This window comes from Dipodomys merriami, unplaced genomic scaffold (assembly GCF_024711535.1).
Source record: "Dipodomys merriami isolate MVZ:Mamm:240054 unplaced genomic scaffold, mDipMer1.0.p SCAF_34, whole genome shotgun sequence".
NCBI lineage: Eukaryota > Metazoa > Chordata > Mammalia > Rodentia > Heteromyidae > Dipodomys > Dipodomys merriami.
In genome coordinates this window covers 12,901,329-12,914,541 of record NW_027204937.1, presented here as the reverse complement: position 1 = coordinate 12,914,541, position 13,213 = coordinate 12,901,329, and the positions used below count along the sequence as shown (strand labels likewise).

The 13,213-nt window shown below is 42.9% G+C and overlaps 1 protein-coding gene across 3 annotated transcripts in view; it reads left to right on the top strand.

Annotated features, from left to right (window-relative positions):
* Nasp (nuclear autoantigenic sperm protein) overlaps positions 1-13,213 on the top strand; it is a 29,661-nt gene that overhangs the window by 15,513 nt on the left and 935 nt on the right. For 2 of the 3 annotated variants that reach the window (XM_069987353.1, XM_069987351.1), the window contains 9 exons: positions 1,906-2,015; positions 2,678-3,676; positions 7,666-7,745; positions 8,320-8,405; positions 8,511-8,584; positions 10,553-10,741; positions 11,064-11,230; positions 12,153-12,209; positions 12,296-12,373. In XM_069987353.1, coding sequence (XP_069843454.1) covers positions 1,906-2,015; positions 2,678-3,676; positions 7,666-7,745; positions 8,320-8,405; positions 8,511-8,584; positions 10,553-10,741; positions 11,064-11,230; positions 12,153-12,209; positions 12,296-12,373 — 1,840 coding nt within the window. The remainder of the gene's footprint in view (positions 1-1,905; positions 2,016-2,677; positions 3,677-7,665; positions 7,746-8,319; positions 8,406-8,510; positions 8,585-10,552; positions 10,742-11,063; positions 11,231-12,152; positions 12,210-12,295; positions 12,374-13,213) is intronic. The other variant, XM_069987354.1, reaches the window with a different exon arrangement.

Sequence of the window (13,213 nt, the reverse complement as noted above, 5' to 3'; positions counted from 1 at the left end):
AGTTCATGAGACTTGAATAAATTACTCAGAAAAACCTGAAAGTGGTGCTGTAGGTCAAGTGTAGACTGCTAGCCTTGAGCAAAAGAGCTCAGGTACAACACCCAGAGCTTGAGTTCAAGCCCCATGACAAAAGATAATCAAGGACAGAGCCGGGCGCCGGTGGCTCACGCCTGTAATCCTAGCTACTCAGGAGGCTGAGATCTGAGAATCGCGGTTCAAAGCCAGCCCGGGCAGGAAAGACCGTGAGACTCCTATCTCCAATAAACCACTAGAAAACCGGAAGTGGCGCTGTAGCTCAAGTGGTAGAGCGCTCACCTTGAGCTGAAGAGCTGAGGGACAGCGCCCAAGCCCAGAGTTCAAGCCCCATGACCGACAAAAAAAAAAAAAAAAAAAAGATAATCAAGGACAATAATTAATGGGTTAAGGGTTAATGATGTAGCTATTTGGTAGAATGCATGGTTTGGTATATATTAGGCCCTGGGTTGAAACCCTAATATCAGCAAATAAAGTCACTGAACAAGGATTGGATGGCGGGCAATTGGAAATAGGTAGCAACTGAAAATAACTAGTAAGATAAGTAGTTGTCTTATTGCACAATTCTTTGGAAATATCCACCAGAATTTATCAACAAGGATAAATATTAATAAATATGCAAATTTGTCATCTATTTAGTCTTATTTCTCTTCAGGTTCTACTCGTGTGTCTGGGTATGTGCACCGAATGCGCACTGTTCTTGGGGCTTGAACTCAGGGACTCAGCTCTGTCCCTAAGCTTTTGTCTCATTGACTTTCCCTAACCCAATCTTAGCCTCCTAACTAGAATTACAGGCAAGTTTCTACTCTTTTTTTTTTTTTTTGGTCGGTTGTGGGGCTTGAACTCTGGGGCCTGGGCGCTGTCCCTCAGCTCTTCAGCTCAAGGCGAGCACTCTACCATTTGAGCCACAGCGCCACTTCCAAGTTTCTACTCTTGTAGCATTCATTTATTAGTGGCTGGATGAGTGCTACGCACATTTCTTTTGGCCTTGTAGCTTTTATTTCTGTAATTTTTTTTTTTTTTTTGGTCCAGTAGTGGGGCCTGAACTCTGGGCCTGGGCGCTGTCCCTCAGCTCTTCAGCTCAAGGCTAGCGCTCTACCACTTGAGCCACAGCGCCACTTCCGGCTTTTTTTTTTTTTTTTTCTGTTTTGCTTATGTGGTGCTGAGGAATCGAACCCAGGGCCTCATGCGTGCAAGGCAAGCGCTCTACCACTGAGCCACCTTCCCAGCCCTTCTGTAATTTTTTTTCCCTTTCTGGTTGTTGTTGGCTAGGGGCTTAAACTCAGCCTTCATGCTGTCTCTGAGCTCTTTCACTCAAGGCTAGCACTTCACTGCTTTGAACCACAGCTCCCCTTTGAGTTTTCTGGTTGTTGCTAATTGGAGATAAGAGTCTTATAGGAAGTAGCCTGGGCTGGCTTTGAAATTGATTCTCAGATCTTAGCCTCTTGTGGCTAGGGTTACAGGCATAAGCCTCTAGCTCCTGACTACCTTTAATTCACAAGTTTTTATCATTTTATTTCACAAGTATGTTGATGTATATTTCCATTGCTTGACTTTATTTTATTTTTTGTCAGTCAAGGGGCTTGAACTCTGGGCCTGGGCACTGTCCCTCAGCTCTTCAGTTCAAGGCAAGTGCCCTACCACTTGAGCCACAAGGCTGCTTCTGGTTTTCTGGTGGTTTATTGGAGATAAGAGTCTCATAGACTTTCCTGCCTGGGCTGGCTTTAAACCATGATCCTCCAATCTAAGCCTCCTGAGTAGATGGTATTACAGGTGTAAGCTACTGGTGCCAAGCTACTGGACTATTATTCTATTGTCCTTTCTTAGAATACATCATTAGGGTCTTGTTTTTGCTTTCTCTTATTCTCCTAGGTTGGAAAATGGTGTGCTGGGAAATGCCTTAGAAGGTGTGCATGTAGAAGAGGAAGAAGGAGAAAAAATAGAGGATGAATCTCTGGTGGAAAATAATGATAACGTAGATGGTATGTGAAATTGTATTTTACATTATAGAGATGCGACATCATATATTTCTTTTATACAGTGATCAATAAATATATTGGGGTATGCTTGCCCTGGCTTGGCTGGTTATTCCTAAGATGCTTGTGCTGATGCTTACATCTATTAGAGACTATAGCGGGGGTAGCAGGCTTCTGTAAGAGGACAACTAAATTTTAAAAACTGGTTATTTAAGTTGGTACTTTAAACATTAAGACAATTGTTTTTTAATTCTGATACGAACTTTTAAACAATTTATATAACTCAAGTTGTTTTAATAATAATGACTCTGGAAGCCTATTACATATTCTTGTGTCTAAGAAAATAATATTGTTTCTAAGTTGAGTTTGATTGCTAGAGTTTTATAAATCAGATAGGGAGGATAACAAAAAACTTGGCATCTGTTAACCTAACTGGTAATCAGAATGCTCAGTACAGTTACCTGGTTGAAGCAGCTTAGGTTTCTTTTGGAAAAACTTGATCTGCTAGCTGAGACTCTTTGCTTGTCTCGGGGGACAGGTAGATTTTAAGTTGTTTACTTAAAACCAGGCCATTTGAGGATTTAAAGAGAATGTATTTTTAGTTTCATTATTACTATAATTGTTAAACTCGAAGACATGTTTATGCTTCATGTTCCTTAACCATGTAGAGGAAGCAAGGGACGAGTTGAGAGAACAGGTTTATGACGCCATGGGAGAAAAGGAAGAAGCCAAAAAAACAGAAGGCAATTCTCTGTCAAAGCCTGAAATTGATACAGAACAGGAGAGTGAAGTGCAGAAGGGTGGAAGAGAAGATATGGATGTAAGTGAGCCTACAGAGAAGCTACAGGAAAAAGTTGAATCGACTTCGAATGATTTAACTGAAAACTCTGATGAGGCAAAAGGAGCGACAGCACCAGAAGGACGGAATGAAGCTGAGGTCACTTTTGGGAAGCCAGAACAGGAAATGCCAGATGCTGAGGAAGGAAAATCAGTTTCTGGAACTGATGTCCAAAATGAAGAGTACAGAGAAAAAGGAGGTCAGGAGAAGCAGGGAGAGGTAATTGTTAGCATAGAGGAAAAGCCAAAAGAATCTTCAGAAGAGCAGCCTATTGGGACTCTAGAAAAGCAAAGCACTGCAGTGGAGGTGGAAGCACAGCCTGTAGACCCAACAGTCAAGCCAGTTGATATGGGTGGGGATGAAGCAGAGGAACAGGTAGCTGCCTCTAAAAATGAACCAGGAAAGGCTGGTTTTGAGGAAGAGGGAGGGCAAGAAATGCCTTCTGTTGAAGAGTCACCCGTGGTGACAACAAAGGCTGCAGAGGCCGGATCAGAAGTCTCTGAGAAGCCAGGGCAGGAGACCACAGCTTGCTCTCAGGATGGTACAGTCAATGGACTGTCAGCTTCAGTTGAGACTCCTATTGAACCACAGACTTGTGCAGAAAGGCTGACAGGCACAAAAGATGGCTCAGGTCTACAGGAAGTCAGGGGAGAACTTGCTCTAAGCCAGGAGGAAACTAAGCTGCCTGTAGAAGAGTCAGAGGCAGCTGGAGATGGGGTTGAGACCAAGGTAGCCCAGAGGGCTGCTGAGACAGCATCTGAAGACAAAATTAAGATAGCTGCTAATGAAGAGGCAGAAGAGAGCGAAGAACAGATGAAAGAGGGTGAAGGTAACCGGGACATTCAAGAGTTGCAGTGGGTGGAGTATATTCTGGAATTGACTAACTAATCATGGACAAAGTCAGTTTTCCATTCAGGATTTTCCGTCTGCCTATGGATTTAGGAAAGGGTTAAATGAAAATGGGGGATAGTTGAAGAAGAAGGTTGGAATAAGTTGGACAAGTTAAAAGCAAGACTTCTTTAGCTGGCTTATAAACTAATGCTTTTACTAACTGCAAAGTATGTCTCTGGTTTCTGAAACTTGGCTAGTTACATTTGTAATTTGAATCCTTCTAGCCAATAAAGCGATGGACTTAGGTAGACAAGAGGGTTGGTGGGATATGTGGGGAAATATAGGCTAGGCTGGCAGAGAATGCTGAATGGATATTAACTTGCATGCCTCTGGATTTTTAAATTTACTGTTCACACTGTTTCCTTGCATTAGGAAGCAGAACAGTGCAGTAGAATCCACTGAATTTGATACACTTAAGCAGTCATGCCATGTCAATGAGGGTGGCCAACATGGTACCCTTGGTACCCTGTCTACATTAGTCTTTTAGAGATGTTTAGAGGCTTATTCACAATACTTGAAACAAACTCCTTTCTCCAAAAGAGACAAGAAAAGATTTAGCTAAGCTACTAGGCCTCATTCTGTTCTTCCCTCCTCCCCTCCCCATTTCATGCTTGCTTTGGCTGCTAGACTGATTTTTTTAAATATTACTTAAAATGTCCTAACATAGGTGCTTTGTGTGTAATGTCATTGATCTAATCATGATTTGAATTAATAGTATTTTGCATATAAGCCTCTAAATTGGCACGTCTGACTTGAGTTGTGCTCAGTTAAGGATTCTACTGTATATAAGATTCATCTAATACTAGCATTAATAACTGTTAGTCTATTCAGCTAATTTGTTCTATGTAATTTCCAGACTACTTCAATAGTTTCCTTAATTACAGATATTTAAAGACCCGTCAACATTCTGGTGAACTTTGGCCTATGTGCAGGTCTCTGCATTCCAGCCAGCACACAAACAACTAGAAGTGAAATTACTAAATGGCAGCACCATTGGGCTTTCATTATTGCACTTTAAGACTAAGGATAAAACACAGAATTGAAAGTTTCATTTTTTAAAAAAGACTGAGGTCTTTTTACTTTTGCTCTTGTATTGCTAGGATCCAACCTAGGGCTTGAAACCTGCTGAGTATTGTACCATTGAGCCATATATCCAGTCCTATAAGTAGCATTTTAAAGTGTTATGTGGCAGATAGATACTTGTTTTTGAGTGTAATTTCTCATATTTTTCAAATAAAGAAATGAAAGATTAAATAACTTCCCCTAATCACTTAGCTAATAAATGTGTCTGAGGCTGGAACTGGGAGCTTCTCCTAGTTATGCAGGATGCCGTAAACTTGAATCACGTTTCAAAGCCCTTGCAGGCATAAAAATCTGCAGTATTCAGTCTCCCAACAAAATGTGGGAGTAGAGGTATGATAGAGCATCAGCTATGAGCAAACAAGTCTAGTGAGAACACACACAGAATATTAAGAGTTACCAGCTGTGGCTGTAGGGCCCAGCCACTTTTTTGTGCTTTACTCCTCTTTGTGTGACAGTGGCGTCCACAGGGATCTTAGCTCAGGTAGAGTAAGTTGCCAGTTCTGCACGTCAGTCACAAAGCAATAAAACCCCATTTTTAAATATTGAATCCAGATGAAATTCACCGGTTAATTTTTTTTTTTTTTGTCTTGTCCGTCTTGGGGCTTGAACTCTGGGCCTGGGTGCTGTCCTTGCACTCTTCCTTCAGCTCAAGGCGAGTGCTCTACCACTTGAACCATAGCACCACTTCCAGTTTTCTTTTTTCTGTTTCTTCTTTTTTTTTGGGGGGGGGGTCTGTCTTGGGGCTTGAACTCGGCCTGGGCGCTGTCCCTCAGCTCTTAAGCTCAAGGTGAGCGCTCTACTGCTTGAGCCACAGCACCACTTCCAGTTTTCTTTCTTTTTTTTTCTTTCTCTTTTTTTTTTTTTTTTTTGGTGTGTGTGTGAACTCTGGGCCTGGGTTCTGTCTCTCAGCTCAAGGCTAGCGCTCTACCACTTGAGCCACAGCACCACTTCCGGCTTTTTTCATTTTGCTTATGTGGTGCTGAGGAATCGAACCCAGGGCTTCGAGCATGCAAGGCAAGCGCTCTACCACTGAGCCACCTTCCCAGCCCTACTTCTAGTTTTCTAATGGTTTATTGGAGATTGAAGTCTCACAGACTCTAGTCTATGAGATTGGAGTCTGCCTGGGCTGCCTTTGAACACTGCCATCCTCAGATCTCAGCCTCCTGAGTAGCTTGGGTTACAGGCATGAGCCATGGACGCCTGGCTTTTTTTTGGGGGGTAGGGGTGTCAGTTGGGGCTTGAACTCCAGGCCTGGGCGCTGTCCCTGAGCTCCAGATTTCTGGTGGTTAATTGGAGATAGGAATGTCATGGACTTTCCTGCCCAGGCTGGCTTTGAATCGTGATCCTCAGATCTCAGCTTCCTGAGTAGCTAGGATTATAGACATGATTCTCCATCGGCTATATTAGGATTCTCACAAGCTGGGATGTCAGGCACCTACTACCATATCCAGCTTTCCAGTGAGGTGAATACTTCTATGTGTGGTTTAGCTAGAGTTGCCATCCGCCGTCCTCACGATCTTGGCAACCCAAGTAGGTAGGATTAGAGGTAAGAAGCCACTGGTGCCTGATTACTTCAGGCATTTTTTATTTATTTATTTTATTTTTATTATTTTATATATATATATTAGTGGTCACTTGTGGGGTTTGAACTCAAGACCCTGGAACTGTCCCTGAGCTCCTTTGCTCAAGATGAGTGCTGCACTACTTTGAGCCACAGTGCCACTTCTGCTTTTCTGGTGGTTAATTGGAGTTAGTCTCATGGACTTGCCTGCCTGGGCTGGCTTTGAACTGCAATTCTCAAGTGGTTAGCCTCCTGAATAACTAAGATTACAGGCGTTGAGCCACCAGCACCCAGCTTCTCAGTTAATTTTTTGGTGAGGTGTTTTGAATATTCTGTGAAATACATAGATCTACTTACTTCTGTGTTCTTAAGATGTTCTGATAAAAACTGGGGAATTAATAAGCCCTCATGCAGTCCCAGCTTAGAGAACTTTACCTATAGGAGCAAAGCTGTGTGGTGACTTTATTTCAAAACCACTGACATAACCAGAAGTAAAAGGTAAAAATCTTGACAAAATAGATGCTATATAGTAGGCATGAAGCAAGAATTTGGTAGGGCTAGAGCTTGGGCTGGGAAGGTGGCTCATTGGTAGAGTGCTTGCCTTGCATGCATGAAGCCCTGGGTTTGATTCCTCAGCACCGTACAAGCAGAAAAGCCGGAAGTGGCACTGTGTGGCTCAAGTTGTAGAGTACTAGCCTTGAGCTGAAGAGCTGAGGGACAGTGTTCAGGCCCTATGACTGACCAAAAAAAAAATTTTGATAGGGCTGCAAATTTGAATGGAATCGTTGAAAGTAACTATTCACTCGAAGTGCTGGCTGGAATCTTTGACATGCTCATTGGTAAGAATTTGTAAGGACTGTGCTTTTTCTGGTTGAGAGAAAGCTGGTCTTCAGCATTCTTGTTCTGATTGGAGTAGCATAATTTAATTAATAATTTGATCCTTTCCCAATATTGTAAGACCCAGAAATAGCACAGATCTTTCTAGCTAGTTTTGGCAGAAAAGGTAGAAGCTTCTACCCAGTGAATAAGCACAGTAACTAATCAGTCTTATTCTGAATGTCAGGTTAACTTACAAGAAAGTGCTCTTTTATAATTACTGAAGGTCTGACATGTAGACTTAAGTCCAGTTTAGACTTGAGATAAATAGAAACTGTTGTACTCAGATCATATGTTAACTGACTTGGGTTAGCATCTAGCCTGTAGGATGACATATTTAACGGTTTCTGACTACTCAGAAGATACCCTTAGTTATAGTCTCAATACTGAGAAATTTTTGTTTCTAGAAACTGAAGGTTCAGAAGAGGAGGATAAAGAAAACGACAAGTCTGAAGAAATACCAAATGAATCTGTTGTTGAAAACAAAGTAAGTTGTTATTCATCCAGTATGTTTTCATGTGAGCAGGGAAGCAGTACTGATCTTTGAAATTAAGGTGGCATCATACTTTTCAGGCAGGAACTCTACCACTTGAGTTATACCCCTCAACACTACCTACTTCTTTTGCTTTTCCAGTCCTGAAGCTCTGTCCCAGAATCTCTTTTGCTGAAAGCTAGTGCTCTACCACTTGAGCCACAGGACAACTTCCAGCCTTTTCTGAGTAGTTTATTGGAGATAAGAGTCTCATGGACTTCTCTGCCTTGGCTAACTTTGAACCCTATCCTCAGCTCCCACGTAACTAGGATTACAGGCATGGTTATTTAGAAATCCTTTATTCAGATTAGAATGGACCAGTGTATCTCATTCATTCTAACAGGATATATATCATTATTCATTTTACTAACATTATAAGTACCCATACTGTAGATTTTAAGGTGCAAGCCTGAATTTTGAATTGAATCAGCCCTTTTAAAAAAAAATCCATAGTAAACTTAGATTTGTACTCTAAAAATGTCTGTCTTTTACTTCAATTTAATATGAATGCTTTGGCTATCCTTTTTAGTCTCTTCAAGAAAATGAAGAGGAAGAGATTGGTAACCTAGAGCTTGCCTGGGATATGCTGGATTTAGCAAAGATCATTTTTAAAAGGTAAACTTTGAGTACTCCTAGGACATGATTGGGAGTTCAGTGGTTGAAATTAGAAAAAGCAGTTAATACTGTTGATGTTTCTCTAATGAACTTCCCTTCTTTTAGACAAGAAACAAAAGAAGCCCAACTTTATGCTGCACAGGCACACCTTAAACTTGGAGAAGTTAGTGTTGAATCTGGTAATGTATTTTTCATTGTACTGTCTGTCTCTCTTTAACCTCCCTCATGTCCTCATTCTCCCTTCTAATAAGATTTCTATATAAGCCAACTTGACTGGTCATAAGTAGTTGGTTTTTAAAAAATACAGTCACGGCTAGGAATATGGCTCAGTGGTAGAGTGCTTGCTTAGCATGCATGAAGCCCTGGGTTTGATTCCTCAGTGCCACATAAACAGAAAAGGCTGGAAGTGGCTCAAGTGGTAGAGTACTAGCCTTGAGCTGAAGAGCTCAGGGACAGCACCCAGGCTCAGAGTTCAAGCCTCAAAAAAAGACAGTCGATTTTCTGCCATTCAGAAGACTTAAGCAGAAAGATCTAAGTTTAAAAATATAAGAGAGCCAGGCGCCAGTGGCTCACGCCTGTAATCCTAGTTACTGAGGAGGTTGAGATCTGAGGCTCGTGGTTTGTTTGTTTGTTTGGTCATGGGGCTTGAACTCTGGGCTTGGGCACTGTCCCTCAGCTCTTCAGCTCAAGGCTAGCACTCTACCACTTGAGCCATAGCACCACTTCCGGTTTTCTGCATGGCTTATTGGAGATAAGAGTCTCACAGACTTCCTTGACTGGACTGGGTTTGAACCAGGATCCTCAGATCTCAGCCTTCTATGTAGCTAGGATTACAAGCATGAGCCACTAGTGCCTGGCTCTGAACAATCTTCTTTAAGATACTTGGACAGTGTTTCAGTGGGTTTTAGGTGTTAAGGATCAGATCCAGGGTCTCTCAGGCTCTATCACTGAACTACATCTGAGCGTGCACCATGCCCCTCACCTTTTTTTGGGGGTTGGGGGGAGGGTTCAGTCATGATGCTTGAACTCAGGGCCTGGGCTCTGTCTGTAAGGTTTTCTGCTTGAGACCTAGTGTTCTACCACTTAGAGACACAGCTCTATTTCCAGCTTTTTGGTGGTTAATTGGAGATAAGAGTCTCGTGGACATTCCTGCCCAGGCTGCCTTTGAACCATGATCCTCATATCTTAACTTCCACAGTAATATGAGCCACCAGCAGCTGTTAAGCCACCCTTAATGGTTCCCCCCTTTTAGTGGTACTATGGTTTAAATTCATAGCCTCAGACTTGTTAGATAAGTAATCTCCTTTGAGTTCCCCGTTCCCCCTCCCACCCACGGGGCTTGAACTCTGGGCCTGGTGCTGTCCCTGAGCTCTTCAGTTCAAGGCTAGTGCTCTATCACTTTTGGTTTTCTGTTGGTTAATTGGAGATAAGAGTCTTAAAGACTTTCCTGCCCAGGCTGGCTTTCAACCGTGATCCTCAGATCTCAGCCTCCTGAAGAGCTAGGATTACAGGCATGAGTCACCAGTGTCCAGCTTGATTGGTTTTTTTGTTTGTTTTGTCGGTCATGGGGCTTGAACTCTGGGCCTGAGCGCTGTCCCTCAGCTCTTCAGCTCAAGGCAAGCGCTCTACGCTCTACCACTTGAGCTACGGCGCCACTTCCAGTTTTCTGGTGGTTTATTGGAGATAGGAGTCTCACGGTCTTTCCTGCCCGGGCTGTCTTTGAACCTCGATCCTCAGATCTCAGCCTCCTGAGTAGCTAGGATTACAGGCGTGAGCCATCAGCGCCCGGCTGATTGGTTATTTTTGAGATGAGATCTTGTCCAAGTGAGTGCCTGAACAGCAGTCCACCTATCTTAGGCTTCCAGTTCTAACTGGGATGATAGGTGTGCACCACCAGGGCCACCTAGTAAATCTCATGTGTGTGCTTCAGCTGGTCTTGAATTGGAATTATCCCAACTTCAAGTAGTCACTGGTGTTTAGCTTAGGTGTTTTGTCTGCTTTGTCTTCTCTTATATTTTGTCTTTCTGTGCAGTGAAGGGTTCCATAGATAACAAAATGAAGTGTAAAAGAGTACATTCCTGATGACTGTCTGAATTTTGGGAATTCTGTTAATGCTGTCAAATTCTAAGTTGTTCTTTCTTTATTAGAGAATTATACTCAAGCTGTGGAGGAGTTCCAGGCTTGCTTAAACCTGCAAGAACAGTATCTGGAGGCCCACGACCGTCTCCTCGCAGAGACTCATTACCAGCTGGGCTTGGCCTATGGATACAACTCTCAATATGATGAGGCAGTGGCACAGTTCAGTAAATCTATTGAAGTTATTGAGAAGAGAATGGGTGAGCAGTATCTTCTTTGATCCAGTAATTGACCAGGTTAAGGGGGCAGGGTGGGGGGCCATGGCGGAGGTGCTAGTGGTTCACTCTTATAATCCTTGTCACTCAGGAGACTGAGATCGTAGAATCATGGTTCAAAGCTAGCCATGCAGGAAAGTCCATGAGACTCTTCTCTCCAGTTAACCACCAAAAAGCTGGAAGTAGAGCTGTGGCTCAAGTAGTAAAGAAATTGCTAGCACCCAGGCCCTGAGTTAAAGCCAGGATCACCACACACACAAAAAAGATCTTTTTGTGATAATTGTTACTGATGGCCTATTCTTTGTAGCTGTCCTAAATGAGCAGATGAAGGAGGCTGAAGGATCACTCACTGAATATGAGAAAGAAATTGAGGAGCTGAAGGAACTACTACCTGAAATTAGAGAGAAGATAGAAGATGCAAAGGAATCACAGCGTAGCGGGAATGTAGCCGAATTGGCTCTGAAAGCTACTCTGGTTTGTTTAGTTTCTTCTTGCATTTGCTAGGGACTTTTCATTGTGACTTGGTTTCCAGGGAGAGTTGGTGATAAGAATATGAGGCTCAAGTTAATGTTCCTATCAAGCAGTAGAACAGTAGTTAGAGAATTTATTTTGGAGCCAGATTGTTTAGGTTTAAATTCTACGTTCTTTTGCATGTGTTACTACATGACATTTCTGTTTTGGTTGACCTGGTTAATATGAGCTTTTTTTTTTGATGGGGCCTGTATGCTGTCCCTGAGCTCCTTTGCTCAAGGGCTAGTGAGTGATCTACCATTTTGAACCACAGCACCATTTCCAGCTTTCTGGTGGTGAATTGGAGATAAAAGTCTCACAAAGGGCTGGGAAAAAGTCACAGAGACTTTCTGAACCACGATTCTCAGATATCAGCCTCCTTAGGAGCATGAGCCACCAGTACCTGACTAATGTGAGCTTTTAAATTACAGGTCTTTATTTTTGCCTACTTTGCTGTCATGTAGGTGTTGTTAAATATGTATTCCCATCCAGGCATTTTTGGCTTACACCTATAAGCCTAGCTCCTTAGCAGGCTGAGACCTAAGGATCACGGTTAGAAGCCAACCCAGGCAGAAAAGTCTATGAGACTCTTACCTCCAATAAACTGCCAAAAACACCCTAAGTAGAACTGGTTCAAATGGTGGTAGAGTTGCTAACATTGCATACAAGAACCTCAGGGACAGTGCTTAGCCCCTGAATTCAACCTCTAGGACCAGCACTAAGCAGGGGAATGGGTGCGGAAATTATTCTCTGCCCATTCCTTGCTACTTCATGGAGGCCACTAGCATCTCATTCCTTAATCAGGTGCTTAGGTGATGGGTACTCATCATAAAATGGTATGGTTTGAATTCTTCCTGGATCTTACTTAGGTTGTCATCTCTCACAGGTAGAAAGCTCTACTTCAGGTTTCACTTCCAGTGGAGGAAGTTCTTCGGTCTCTATGGTAGGTATTCAGGTATTTTGTACCTCACTGTGGTTTTACAAGTTATACACTGCTAACAAAGTGTTCTTTTTTTTTTTCTTGTCAAGATTGCCAGTAGAAAACCAGCTGATGGTGCTTCCTCATCAAATTGTGTGACTGATATTTCCCACCTTGTCAGAAAGAAGGTAAAATTTGTCTTTTCTAACCCTTTCACCAACTTGTAGCAGGGTTGGGGAATTCCAAAAAATATACCAGGCGGGGCTGGGAAGGTGGCTCAGCGGTAGAGTGCTTGTCTTGCATGCATGAGGCCCGGGGTTTGATTCCTCAGCACCATATAAGCAAAAAGAAAAAAGCCAGAAGTGGCGCTGTGGCTCAAGTGGTAGAGTGCTAGCCTTGAGCTGAAGAGCTGAGGGACAGTGCCCAGGCCCAGAGTTCAGGCCCCACAACCGGACCCCAAAAAATAAATATATATATATACCAGGAAAAAGTTCCGTATAAACCTTTCTAGAGTTTCTTAGACCATCAGGAAATCAGACACGGATGATTGATCAGATGAGTGTATTTTAGGACGCCATCAGAGGTTTTTTTTTTTTTTTTTTGGTCGGTCGTGGGGCTTGAACTCTGGGCCTGGGCACTGTCCCTCAGCTCTTCAGCTCAAGGCGAGCGCTCTACCACTTGAGCTACAGCGCCACTTCCGGTTTTCTGGTGGTTTATTGGAGATAAGAGTCTCACGGTCTCTCCTGCCCGGGCTGGCTTTGAACCGCGATCCTCAGATCTCAGCCTCCTGAGTAGCTAGGATTATAGGCGTGAGCCACCAGCGTCCGGTATCAGAGGTTTTTTTTGAGACATTCAGCAAGCAGTATGGTGGTACTAAACCTCCCAAGGCTGGCAAGTCCAAGACCTGCTTGGTGTATGTTGCTATCCTGTTTAAAACGATCCCCAAAACTTGCAATGAAGTTCTGCCTATAATTCTTTTCGCTTTGGAGTCACTCACTTGTACTTGTTTACTGACTGAAACACAAGAG